Source organism: Rhodnius prolixus, unplaced genomic scaffold, assembly GCF_049639745.1.
Source record: "Rhodnius prolixus isolate KJV_2025 unplaced genomic scaffold, Rpr scaffold_25, whole genome shotgun sequence".
NCBI classification, from domain to species: Eukaryota; Metazoa; Arthropoda; class Insecta; order Hemiptera; family Reduviidae; genus Rhodnius; species Rhodnius prolixus.
Window position 1 is genome coordinate 250,796 of NW_027411585.1, and position 13,982 is coordinate 264,777.

General features: G+C 36.0%; 1 protein-coding gene across 2 annotated transcripts in view; it reads left to right on the forward strand.

The window, feature by feature from the left end:
- Positions 1 to 6,927: 6,927 nt before the first annotated feature.
- Positions 6,928 to 13,982, forward strand: part of tna (Zinc finger MIZ domain-containing protein tonalli) — a 134,238-nt gene continuing 127,183 nt past the window's right edge. Inside the window, exon 1 of one of the 2 annotated variants that reach the window (XM_074116727.1) lies at positions 6,928 to 8,337. In XM_074116727.1, coding sequence (XP_073972828.1) covers positions 8,309 to 8,337 — 29 coding nt within the window. In that variant the 5' untranslated portion in view covers positions 6,928 to 8,308. The remainder of the gene's footprint in view (positions 8,338 to 13,982) is intronic. The other variant, XM_074116728.1, reaches the window with a different exon arrangement.

Consider the following 13,982-nt stretch of genomic DNA (forward strand, 5'->3'; position numbering starts at 1 on the left):
TGAACGAAGTTGCAGTTCGATGGAGGTGCATCGGTCTGATTGCACCTTCATGTACAATCAATCAATCAATGCCTTGACCAACTGAACCAAAATTTTCTTTCTGTCCACAGATCGGGAAAAACAACGCACAAATTGACTTTAATATTGACAAAGTAATCACGTCAGATGAATTGATCATCTTACTTACTTCAGTCACTAACACTGTTATATTACAGTATCTCAGTTCATTTCAGTTCTCTATAATATTTCAGTAAGGCACAATATTAATTAGGTTATTAAATTGGTAATTTGGATAGATGATTACAGCTGAACCTTATGGTTTGATGGTTCCCGATACTTCAGGTACCAAGTTGTAATATTCGCTTTAGACACCCATTATTTAGGGCACCTCATTGAAGATCGTAAACCCCACGGCTTCCTGGGCTTACTATACTGCGTTCCTCCTTACAGCTTAATCAAAAGACAATTATTATAATTAATGCACATTCAGACAAACAATTCTTCTTACTCAGGCAATTAAAAAAATGAAATACAATCGAAAGTCGGTGATCGATTACCATAAAATTTGTCTTTTAAGAGATAGAAAAAATGTGAATGCGGCTGATTGTAACCCTAATAAATACAGAAGGTTTGTTTTTCCATCTCAGAGGGAGTTTTAGTTGACTAGAGTTCATCGGTCTGTCGGGCGATTGCGTTTCCAACCAGCCAGCGTAACTGCAGTAGTGGAGCTTACGTCACATAACTGGAGATTGCAATGTGACAAGGGGTCAGTTTGGTAACGGGCCCAGAAGTGACTGCCACTCGCGTAAACACTCTCGCAGTGTCCAAAGGAAGCTGGGGTCCTGGAATGGGCGTCACACTTGATAGAAATTATCCACTCCAGACAAAGGCTGAAGCACGAGGCAGACACTTCTGTCCACCGAGCTGACTAACTGAAGGCACTGCAACGGTAAATTGCCTACAACCCGCTGCACAATGATTGCATTATAATATTATTTAGGCGTGGTGATATTATCTGGGTAGGCTGTAGCCGGATGATTCTTCAACGATTGTACAGTAACTTCTAACAGTACCTCTGAATGCAGAACCTAATCAATCTAACCATAACAATATTTGTCTATTTTCTGGCAGAAATACGTTGATTGGAATCTTTTTTTTATAAATTAGGTGTCAATTTGCTTATTTGAATCCAAGTAAATAAATTTTCTTTAAATTAAAATGTTTACTAAAAAATAGTTTTTCGAAATATTATTTCCGGCCAAGGCTGTGCCTCTGAGCGTCTCTCAGTAACCGATGGATGTGCCACACATTGTGAGTGGCTTAGTTTTGGATTACAAGATGACGAGTGAATGTAGTTGAGAGACTAGTATATAAAGCACATTGGACTTCCAGTGGCGCGTAGGACGATGGACGCAAAAATAACGCTGGATAGGAGCTGACCTGATCACCTGCAGACAATCCCAGCGATTTTGTCAGCTTGCATAGAGGCACTTTTTCGGGCAGCCCCTGGACCAGCACTCAATATCCTGTCAGATTTTGTCCTGATTTCATCAACTCCATTGATGATACTGTCGGGACCCAATCGCCCGTCAGACTGGTGAACTCTAGTTAACTAAACTTCTCCCTCAGTATATCTCACAGCCAAACTATACACAACTTTTGCAACCTTCTGAACTGTTACTATTTTAAAGTAAAAGCTTTGTAATTTCCTGTCCAGCATCAGCTTCCCACTCCACTTTTTGATCTCACCTCTCCCATTTTCTGTTGTCTAATAGAGTATCCATACACATTGTCAATATACTAATCTGTAACTTCTTGAAAGACTTGTTCGGTAAACATTATTTTGTCGAGTTCATGAGAAAGTAAAAGCTCGGTTGACGTATCTAGGGACCGGAAAGCTAAAAACTGAAAATTATAGCCCATCTTGCCAGGGGGTAGAGAAATTAAACAAAAAAAATAACGTTCTTCAGGTAGACGCGAAATTTGTTTTAAAATAGGATGGTAGCTCTCATCGTTGCGAGCAAGAGAAACTGGAACGCTAGGTTAGCTACAGAAATAAAATAGGGAATGATTTCCAAAATCGCCAATTACGAATAATTAATCAATACAAAACGTTGAATATCTGGATATAATATAAAAGAACCAATGATTCTAAACAATGAGCTTTATTGACACCATCAAAAGTCAAAATTCTAAGCAACACTGACAGTCCGATGGAGTTCTGATAAAATAACAAAAAAACACAAAATGGCTAAAAATATAAATACTCGTACTAATGAATTACAGTAAACATACCACACAATAACAAAAATTACAAAATCATAGCAGTCGCGAACAGTTCATTACAATCAGAGCCTTCAGTCAGTATAATTTACTTCTAGATCACTCGCCTATAATAACTAGTATTTCCTCAAATTAATTACATTATTTCAAACCGAGATTAATTAAACTTAAATCCTCAAAATCAACCTCCGTATTGTTCAGATGCTGACGAATTCTTTACCCAATTGCAGAGAAATGACAGCTCAATAGCTGTTATAAATTCCATTGTTTTGGTGATTTTGTTAATGAGATATTGGAGGTTACATTTTGGTGGGTTTCAAACACGCTCAAATTTTAAACTTAAATATCTCTCTTCCAATTGATCAGATATTAAAGATTTCTTTACCCAATTGTGGAGAAATGTTAGCTCTATAACTGGTAAAAGATCCATTGTTTTAGTGTTATTTGTTTATGAGATGTAGAATGTTAAATTTTGGTGGTTTTTAAAGTCGCTCAAAATTTAAACTTCAATATCTCTCGTTGGGCGCTAATGACCACAGACGTCGATGCGCCAGAAAAAAAACTCTCTCGTCCAATTGATAAGATTTTAACGGATCCTTTACCTAATTGTGACGAAAAGTTAGCTCTATAACTGGTTGGTTACAATAGCTTGGGTTAGGTCAGGTTAGGTTAGGTTAGGTTCGGTTGGGTTAGGTTAGGTTCGGTTCGGTTGGGTTAGGTTAGATTAGGTTGGGTTGGGTTAGGTTAGGTTAGCTTAGCTTAGGTTGGGTTAGGTTAGGTTGGGTTAGGTTGGGTTAGATTGGGTTAGGTTAGGTTAGGTTCGGTTGGGTTAGGTTAGGTTGGGTTCGGTTGGGTTAGGTTAGATTAGGTTGGGTTGGGTTAGGTTAGGCTAGCTTAGCTTAGCTTAGGTTAGGTTGGGTTAGGTTAGGTTAGGTTGGGTTAGGTTGGGTTAGGTTAGGTTAGGTTGGGTTCGGTTGGGTTAGGTTAGATTAGGTTGGGTTGGGTTAGGTTAGGTTAGGTTAGCTTAGCTTAGCTTAGGTTAGGTTGGGTTAGGTTAGGTTGGGTTAGGTTGGGTTAGGTTAGGTTAGGTTGGGTTAGGTTAGGTTAGGTTAGGTTGGGTTAGGTTAGGTTAGGTTAGGTTAGGTTAGGTTAGGTTAGGTTGGGTTAGGTTAGGTTAGGCTAGATTAGGTTAGGTTAGGTTAGGTTAGGTTAGGTTAGGTTAGGTTAGGTTAGGTTAGGTTGGGTTGGGTTAGGTTAGGTTGGGTTAGGTTAGGTTAGGCTAGATTAGGTTAGGTTAGGTTGAATTAGGTTAAGTTAGGTTAGGTTAGGTTAGGTTAGGTTAGGTTAGGTTGGGTTGGGTTAGGTTAGGGTAGGTTAGGTCAAGCTAGGATTGTGGAGAAATGTTAGCTCTATAACTGGTATAAATTCAATTGTTTTAGTGTTACTTTTTTATGAGATATAGTAGGTTAAATTTTGGTGGCCTTTAAAGTCGCTCAAATTTTAAATTTAATATCAGATTATAAAGATTTCTTTACCCAATTGTGGAGAAATGTTAGCTCTATAACTGGCATACGATCCATTGCTTTAGTGTTTATTGTTAATGAGATATAGAAGGTTAAATTTTGGTGGCTTTTAAAGATAAACAAAATTTAAACTTCAATATCTCTCTTCCTATTTATAAGATTATTACGATTTGTTTACCCGATTAAGGAGAAAAGTTAGATCTATAACTAGTATTAATGCTATTGTTTTGGTGTTAATAGTTAATGAGATATAGAAGGTTAAGTTTAGGTCGTTTTTAATCTTCTTTAAATTTTGAACGTCAATATTTAACATTCTATTGATCAGATTTTAACGATTTCTTCACCCAATTGTGGAGAAAAGTTTGCTCTATGACTAGTATTAATGCCATTGTTTTGGTGATATTTGTGAACGAGATATAGGAGTAAAATTACTTAAAGGATTTTAATGAAGTATTAATGAAATGTTAGGTACTTGCTGATTGGTTTGCCTTTTTTGGGTTTAATCAACCCTTATATTTAACTTTTTAAACTGTAAGTTTTTGGTAAGGAGATTTATGATGGAACTTCGGAACTGTAATCCATCATCTGGGCAAATATATATATATAAAACAACCATAATTGGTCAAAAGTTTGGGGGACCCTAGTTCAACGCCTATAGCAAGTACCATGTTTATTCAAAAATCATTTTTTGTGGGTTGTTTATTGGGTGTTTCTCATTGCGTCACTACATATGAAGAAATGATGCTCTTTGTTGAAATTGGTAGCTATTGCGGATGGGATAGTTTTGATAACGAAATGCTAAACTAACACTAGTCTTTGGTGTTTGGTTAGATGGTTGCAGTTCTTCTCACTCGGAGCTAAAGTTGATTAGTAAACGCGGCAACTGTCTATATAACTGACACGCACAGACTGCATCTAGCCACTATCTCCGCACAAATGAGGAACATATCCTCGCGAGCAGTTAGACAAAGCAATAAAATGACAATAATTGAACGTTTATTATATTCCGGAGACAGGTTGACAGCCATGTTTCTTAGTCAGCTTATCTGGACCATCTGTGCTGCACCTCGTAATAGTCGGATATCTTCATTAGACACAATCTTCTCATTTTACGGCTGTTTTATGTCCAGTTTCACTCAAACTTTTCTAACAGCCGCGCGCGTTCTCTCTCTAAATGTTATTTCAATCTATCTGCCATTAACCTGCCAATAAATTATAAGTAACACAGGTTTTATTTATTTTAAAACATTTTATTCATCTTTATCCCCTCTCTTACTACAGGTAGTAGGGGAAAGTATTGCAATTGGGTTTTCACGAAAAGCTAGAGGAGCTTCTAGATTCGTTGAAGGGTGTTTGTGGCTTAACTTATAAAAAACGGAAAATCCAGGCAGCTCCAGTTTTACATTAAATTTTTAATAGAAATAATCTGGATTAACTGCCCGGTGGTAATCTAGCATCTAGATCTAGACCGGAAGTAGCGCTTCAAATATTTTTCCCCCACTTTTTTGAGATTTTCTCAGAACTGGTTCCCCCGATATTCTTCAGGCGCGGTACATTCATTCATGAATTTAGATTACATTAAGTATTTATTTAGAATACATTTTTCCAGGGAAATTCGATTAAGACAGGAGGAGGGTTAGTTTTTCTCTTCAAAGTGGCTCTTCAGGTCAATGTGCGACCAAGAAGACTACCATCTGCAATGTCATCTCAAGGAATTGGAGAAACCAATGAGCTGTTGTCCATCACTATAATAAGATCTGTGCAATGATCTATCGTTTGTACTTATGGAAGGTATTGGACATGACCTTACCCGTCGAGCATCCTTAGTGATTATTATTCTAGTTGATCATTCAGTACTACAAGCCTATAAATTTCTACTCCTTTTAAACTCTGATTTTCTATTAAAACCAAAATCTCTGTCGTTCGCAAATAACATCATAATTTAGTAACAAGTATTGTTATTTGCCACCTGATCATAACTCCCGCATGAAAAATGTTAAAAAATAAATAAAAGGAGAAGGCAAGTGACAAGCTTCACCAGAATTGAAGTACCAATATTCTGGCAAACAACAGAAGGATATAAATTTAATAAATTATTTCTGTTCAAAAAAAATGTTTGATTAAAACGCAACTCAAAAGGGACGAAAGGCTTTTAGGCCTTCGAGATTATGAAGAGTCACAACTGCCCAAGCGTAGAAGGCTGCGAAATGACCAGTCTCCGGAATAATTCTTCAGACTTCATATTCTTGTACAGCTTTTAATTCAAACCGATTTTGTCAAAGCTATATTTTTATGCTGAATATGTAGACAGTTATAAAAGATTTAAAAAAAAAGCAATCTTTTATTTTTCACAAATTTCAAAAAATATTTAAGGTGGACCGCCTTACGAGGCGGACGGGAAGCTAGGACATATATTGCACTATATATACTCGTATATAGTGTATATGTTTAATTAAACCATTATTTTAAACAGATAATTGTAAATATGCAGCAAAAAACTGTACTAACTTAAGTAATATTAGTAATAATAAAGAAGAAATTAGATATCTATATGTATGAGTATAAAAAAAATAGTGTTGAAGAGAAGTGACGCGCGCGGCGCTGCTGGTCTTGTATAGCTGTTAGTGTGTGTTTGTAGTTAGGGGGGAACGAGTGAGAGAGGAGGAAGAAAAGTGCCAGAACAAACAGTGTAAGTTAGGTATATATTGATAAGATGGATATGAATGGGGAGACATTCTAGCTGTGTGTGCGTAGAGAGTGGTAGTGTTGGTGATATAGACTTGGCAACATTGCCTTTACTACACAACACTGTGGTGGTGCCTAACCGATATTGCAGAGATGGTCCCCTCGCCCTGCCTCCTAGTTGTGTATTTGTGTTTAGTAGTAAGTTGTGTGGAATGAGCGAGCAAAGGAGACAGATGGAGAGCAGGAAGAGGATAGAGTGGGTGCAGAGGGCAACCTAGGGCCCCGACCAGCAGTTTAAACAGGAGTACGATGAACAGTTTTGGTGGGCGAGAGAGGTTTGCGGGGGTTAGCCGGTGAACCTGGTCGGCGGCGGGGAAATTCTCCCACTACCACACCAAAAACCATCCCAGCGTGGAGGGAGTCACAACTGACTACCCCTCCTTTAACGCATCTAGCTAGTCGACATCTGGTGCCCGTGCAGGCTGTGTCAGTACTGCGGTATTCGTGTAAACAAAAACAAAAAGTATCCGTAAAGAAGCTAAAGTATAAACAAAGTGCAGTTACTCGGCAGTGTTTCCCATAATTAATAAAACCAGTAAATAGTCTGAGTAAAACCGATTACCGTCTCAGAATAAAAATATTTATTAAATAAAAACATGTCAACAAAAAATAATGCGCGTTGATAACAGTCGTGATAATAACAAGATCCGCGCGTGATTTTTGAAATTTTTATTATTTCTTTTAATTTTTAGATTTTATTTTTGAATTTTTTTTTTCTTTCTTGTTCTGGTATGTTTATTTTATTGGATTTTGTGCATCAAGACGCTGTTGTGGAATTTTGACAGAAAATATGTGGGGATATTTCTTCTATATTTTGTTTGGATAGTTCCATCACGTTTTTTTTTGTTTTTTAATAATACAATCAACTTTTCAAAAAGGAACGATTTTTTTTGTGAACTTTTTCAAAACGGGACTGTTTTATTTTTTTGAAGTGTTCAACTTTTGTTTTTATAAAATCCAGCTACAAGTTGAATTAAGTTTTGTTTTGATTTCTCAATTTTGTTCAAGTTTTTAGCCCAATAAATTAAAAAAAAAAAAAAAAAAACTCAAAGTGACCATGTGAAATTTAACACAACGAAAATTTATTCATTTTAAATTTCGTTTTATTAAAAAGTTTCGTAGTTCGATTTTACATAATTAAATAACTCCGGAGACAAAACATATAATCGAGGTAAAGCACATACAATTTATGTGTTGTAACCGATGCTGGGGTACTCGTCCTACAGGTAGTGATAAAAGATTTTTTTTCAACAAAATTGTATTTATATATATATTTTTTATAGACAAAAAAGAAATTGTTCTTGCCCAAAACATTTTTGATTTTTTTTTTTGGTTTTTTGATTTGGCGCGAGCCGTTACAGGGCCAGGCCAGACTGTATGTGGCGTGAGTGTGTGTGAATTGGTTTTAATTCTTTTTCTCCATTTTCTTTTTGTTTTGAACTTTTCAGTTGTTTCATTGCAACCTCTCTTTGCCCCTTTTATTTTATTCATTTTTTGTTTCTCCTAAAATTTTAATATTTAAATAAAAATAATTGCAATAAACATTGAATATAAATGGGCGCCCAAAGAAAGTGTTTGAAAAGACGTGTTGCTAGATATCGCGAAGTGTTGCCCCGACAACAAACGTCATGTACCTAAATAATGGACTGCTTTCCTATAATTTTTGTTTTAATTCAAAAAAGAAAAAAAAAGAGTTAATCTTTAAAAAAAGTAACATTTTTCTCAAAAAACCTGAAATACTTTTGTAAAAGGATATTATGAGCTACTTAGACCTCAGCCTTGATTGGTAAGAAAAAACAAAAGATTTTTTTTTAAACCCGGTATTTTTATGTTATCTATTATTAATAATTATTTTAAATTTTACTTACAGATTTTGTCCTGAATAGGTATTATCTCACTTAATGACCGAGATTCCGTCGCTAGTTCGTTATCAAGATAAAAATGTGTCAATAAGTATCTGTTTTCGTGTTTTTTTTTATGTGGATTATTAAATTCCAGGGAATAACCAGGATTTATATCCAGTTAACTTCTAGCGTCCCAACTTGGTTGATACTTTTGACTGGCTTTATTAGTCAAGCTACAAATAATACCCGCCATTTCCTTTTTTATTTCTTTATAAATTGAAACTGTCATCAAAAACAATAAAATGCGGACAGTCGGAAAACGTTAAACCATATAGTTGGGGTCCCCTTCGGACCGTAGCATTTATACTGATAAGCACCTAAGAGTTTGATAGGGAATATACCGCATGTACGCGACAGCGTAAGGGCGTTCAAGTATTGGAAGTTGTTCTTTAAAAACTCTGTGGTTTGCACGTTTAAATACGATTAGTGTCAGAGGTAGGTCATTAAGTGAGCAGGACCTGTATATTTTTATATTCAATTATTAATTTTTTTTTATGTAATATTCTGTTATTTCTATTTATTATTGCACAAATATCCCGCCTTTATTTGTTTATATTAACGGAAATCCGATGACCTAATTTGTGTCTATAAACAAGAAAACAACAAAACAAATAGGGAAACCAAAACCTTGGCACACCTGTTATTAATATCGTACAGCTTAGTTATACATCCTCTTAGCACAACCAAGCAAACCTTGTATTGGGGTCTCCCTAGAAACTAGCGCTGTTTATTTTATACACATCAAGTAGATTGGTGGTGGATTTTGTAAACTCAAGGGAAAAATATTTTCTGAGAACTACAATTGACATGAAGTCGGAGTGTTTGGGGGGAAGGGCTAATTGTTTTTTTTAAAAAAAGTCACGTGTTTCCTACCCTTGTTAGTGTGCATCCGCTTTTATTTATTTAATTTTGTGTGTGTGTGAGGTTTTTAGTTATTTCATTACGCTTTTGTTTCATACATTTATTTGGGTGGCAGTGTTGTTTTGTGTTTAGTTTGTGTTAATTCTCATGTAAATATGACTCCCATTTCTGTGTTATCCTTTCTTTTTTTTCTATACATATTTTTTTTTAATGTTTCTTATTTGTGAAATCGCGTCTACTTACTCAAGTTGTACTGTAAGTTTATGAATCATGACTGGAAGTGTTTAAATTTAAGTTTTTTTAAAATGTATAAAAAAAAAATGATTGAAGTGGCACAAGCTTCTCGAGCTTTAAGGAAACATATTTGTGGCAGTAAGACTGAGTAGACGTGACTATACAATAAATATGGATCTTTGTGTGCTCTATGTGGAAGCCCACACTCCACAACAGTGGCGACATAATCCATTCCCCTTAAACTATTCGCCTAACTGAAAACATCGGCTTGTTTATTTTCTTATTTATTTATTGTTGATAATTTTTGTTATTAGTTCATTTTTTTGTTTTGTTTTCTCTGAACAATCTCAAAGTAATCGATTACATTTTTTTTTCTTTAAAATTGTTAATTCGACCAATATTCGGCACACTTACACGAAACTTGATATACGTCTTCAGTTAATGTGTGTCACTTGAAAAATTTGGAATTTTCTCATAAATTAGATTCTTCCGCCTTACTCGTGTTTCACGAGGCACACGAGTTTCGAAATTTAAAGTAAAATTGTACAATATTTTCGAAGAAATTTCCCCCTTAAAAAAAGGGGTCCCTCAGCTAGAATTACCTCTTCACCGAATAGATTGGCTTCTTTTGAGTTTATTGAAAGTGGCTCCCTCAGTTTTCGGAAAAGTTTGTGTCCATAATCGATGTATTCCTTACATGAAAACTGTTACTTGAATGTGGGCAATTTTCTTGAAAAATTCGTTTTAGGGCAGTTCTGTGGAAGATGAGTGGTGATCTGCTTTTCTCTATCATTTTGGTTTTACGAGACAAACTGTTTATTGCTGTCAATAATTAAATATGTTTCGAAATTTTGAGTTTCGAGGAAAAGTTGTTGTAAGAGAAAGACACACCAAATTTCTCTCTCTCTCTTTACGTAGATAATATTGGAACTTGTTTTCTATGTCCCAGGTGCATTCTACATTCCTAAGTGCGGTAATTACGAGTTGAGTCAAGATCAGAAAGTCTGTTATTTTTCAGAAGTTACAGATCAAAGTCTCCTTTTATAAGCTGAAATTCTTCTGCTTGTAATTCAGCAGCCTCTCATGATTAACAATTATAACGTCAGGTTGCGATAATAGTGATGACTATTCATCCCTTTCCTCTCCAGGGAGATGCTGCTAAGATGATCTTCTGTGGAAAATGTCGTTCTAGTGTTTACAGAGTTTAAATAAAAATCAGTGAAAAGTGGCTTTTCTAGTTATCTGGTTGATTTTGGTTTGAAACGTGTTAATCGTGTAGTGAGTGGTAGCATACACAGTGAGACCTACTTTTAAAAGACACCTTCTACTGGTTGAAGAACCAAAAAGTACATTTCCGGTCGATTTAGTTGCAGGATGATGAGAAAGAAGAACTCGACCATTGCCCTCGAGCCCAGAAGACGAAAGTAAAGAGCGTAGACTTGCTTCCCTGTCGTGCTAACCCTTACGCACGTTAAGGAGGAAACTGTGTTGTATGTGGGTCTCCTTAATGAGCAGGCTACGAGCGTAGCCAAGGCTCAGCCAGTCGAGTAGTCTGTGTGCATAAACTGCAGAACACGGTGCGAGTGGAGGGGAGCCAGTCACACAACGGTACAATACCCCTCTGTCTGCGGGCTGCCCCTACCCATCCACACTACTACAATTACTACACTACTACCACGACCGCACTCCGTAGTACACAAACCTTGTTCAAATCACCTCGGCAACGCCTCCTTGCTTACGCTCTCCGCGAGACGCTTCTTCCAACGCGTATTGCACGGACATCGCTCAATTTTCCTTTTAAACAGATAAATTTGGTATTTTCCGCTTTCTCACCCCACTGGTAAGAGGGAGTATTCTATCGTATCAATGTTCTTGATACTAAGTTTTCCCGGAAATGCACGTTGTAGGGTCGCTAAATCTGTATTTTAAAAATGGTCTGTGTCTAGCCCAAAGACAAACAACGAATGCACAGAATGCAGAAGCAGAATGCACTTTAAACATCTATGTACTTTATATTTAGTTGGCGGACCTCAATTGAACGTAGCATTAATCAAATTGAAAATGTCGAAAGTAGTGATGGACTAGTCTCTAAAGTGCCTTTTAGATCTTAGACACGTCTCTACCATTAACCTCGTCCATATCACTTTACTGAATGGATTTAAATTTTTTGTCGGAAAAACTGCCTCACCAGTTTCCTCTGAATGTCTAATTTCCATTGCATTCCTCAAAATCAATAACTTCTTGTGAATATTTCTCTAGGAAAATAGATTTGGAGCATTTCCTGGGAGCGTGGGGCTGACTACCCTTAGAGAGTCACTTCCGGTAGCAGAATGCCTTAAAGTGGCTTAACCTCCAACTAGCGAATTAAGTGTCGCCTTGGCTGCAAAGTCGTACTTTACCAGCAGCTGAACTCGGGCTGGGAATTCTCGTTTTCTAGTCGATCTCATAAAGTCCAAAAGGTTTGAATGTTACCACCAAATTTATTTGCTCTCTGAGAATCAGTTTATTTATATTAATACAAATACCTAACTTGAACATGTCGGGCGCAATATTGCAATAAGAAACGGAATTCTAACACATCGTCTCCTTCCGTTAATTTCTTCATATTCATTGCGTTCTGTTTGAGTGTGATATTACCTAACGCAAACAAATAATTCCTAGTTCAGCAGATATTAATAACAATAATGAAAAATCAATGCTAAAAGAAGGCCCAAGCGGAAGTTTAATTGTTTTATAATCGACCGAGTCGTTCACCTTATTAAATTATTTTATAAAATCTTTGTAGGAAACGACAGGTTAAGCACAAAATTCAAAAACTGTTTCCGTAAAATTCCTTGTAAGAGGGTGAGTACTTTCAAAAAAGGGATTTTAAAAAACTTGAAGAAATGTGGGTGACTCGTTGAGTGTCTCCTCACCCGGCCGGAAAATCGGAAAAGTTACACATTTGCTGTTTCGAAAAGATGAAACGATAGTGAGTTTTGGCGAGAGACGGAAGTTCTACATTATCGTAGCGATTTTTCCAAAAACAGTTTTTAAAGCTTTTCTCTAAATGTTATACCACCACGACATTTATGTCTGCCTCTTTGGTTTTTAACATTTCATCCGGTCAAATCAGTTTGTTAGAAAATTAGAAGGTTTTGGCTAGTCACGATTTTTATTAGTAAAAATTCAATGTTTTAATTTTAAGGTAATGCGGAAAGATAATGTGGGGGGAATTTCTAATCCAGACTTTTCTTAAGATTTTTTCCGGAATCCGAGGGTCTGCTGATTGGCTCTCCAGAGAAATAATCAAAAAATTTGTTTCCGATTCGATTCTCCCAAGTGATTGTATTTTATCTCAAACAAACAAACCCTCCTTTAAGTCACAATATAATACTAAACTGTGCTTTTAAATGAATAAATAGGAGAGGGGAGACTTCCGAAGACTCCTAAGTAAGAGTTTCCATGGCAACGTGAGCACAACAATTCTATTTGTCTGGGTATTCGTAAATGTAAATTGACAAGTCTAGAATAGAGAAGGCCTGACTGCGTCGAAATCGATCTTAAGTGATTCCTTAAAAGTGTACTGTATGAGACATACAAACCTGCGCACATGTCTAAATGGACACTCAAATTACAATAATTACTACTGTTCTCAAGGTTCTACTTCATACATTTCTTTCAAACACTTTTAGAACACGTTTACTTCTTATTAACGATAAACAGTTATCGAACCGTACATTATACTAAAACTGAAACAGAGGAAACCAACAAAACCGCTACCAAAAACTGCCTTAAACTCCAATTTGTGGGGGAAAAAATGGTTAAAAGTTATCTATATGTATGTAAATTGTTTGCGAAATTTGAAGAGAATCGTTCAGGCCCCATTTTTAAAAAAATAAAATTCCTTGGTAGGATAAGGAATTAAGATAGGGAATTTTCTGCAAACTCGGAATTCTCACATCTTCGGGAAGGTCCAGAAGTACTTCTTTCTCTAAAAAAAACAACTTTTCCAGACTCTGGGGACACTTTTCTCGTGAAATTTTGAAAAAAAAATTTTTTTTTGATACAATCATAAGTGTGCCCGTATAGGTGTGGAAAGAACTAGAATCATATATCATACTTAGATGATATATTTCGCAAATCAATTTATTTGACTTTTTTCTTAAATAAATGAGATGGCGTCTTAAATAAATGAGATGGCGTCTTAAATAAATGAGATGGCGTCTTAAATAAATGAGATGGCGTCTTAAATAAATGAGATGGCGGGTTAAATAAATGAGATGGCGTCTTAAATAAATGAGATGGCGTCTTAAATAAATGAGATGGCGTCTTAAATAAATGAGATGGCGTCTTAAATAAATGAGATGGCGTCTTAAATAAATGAGATGGCGGGTTAAATAAATGAGATGGCGTCTTAAATAAATGAGATGGCGTCTTAAATAAATGAGAT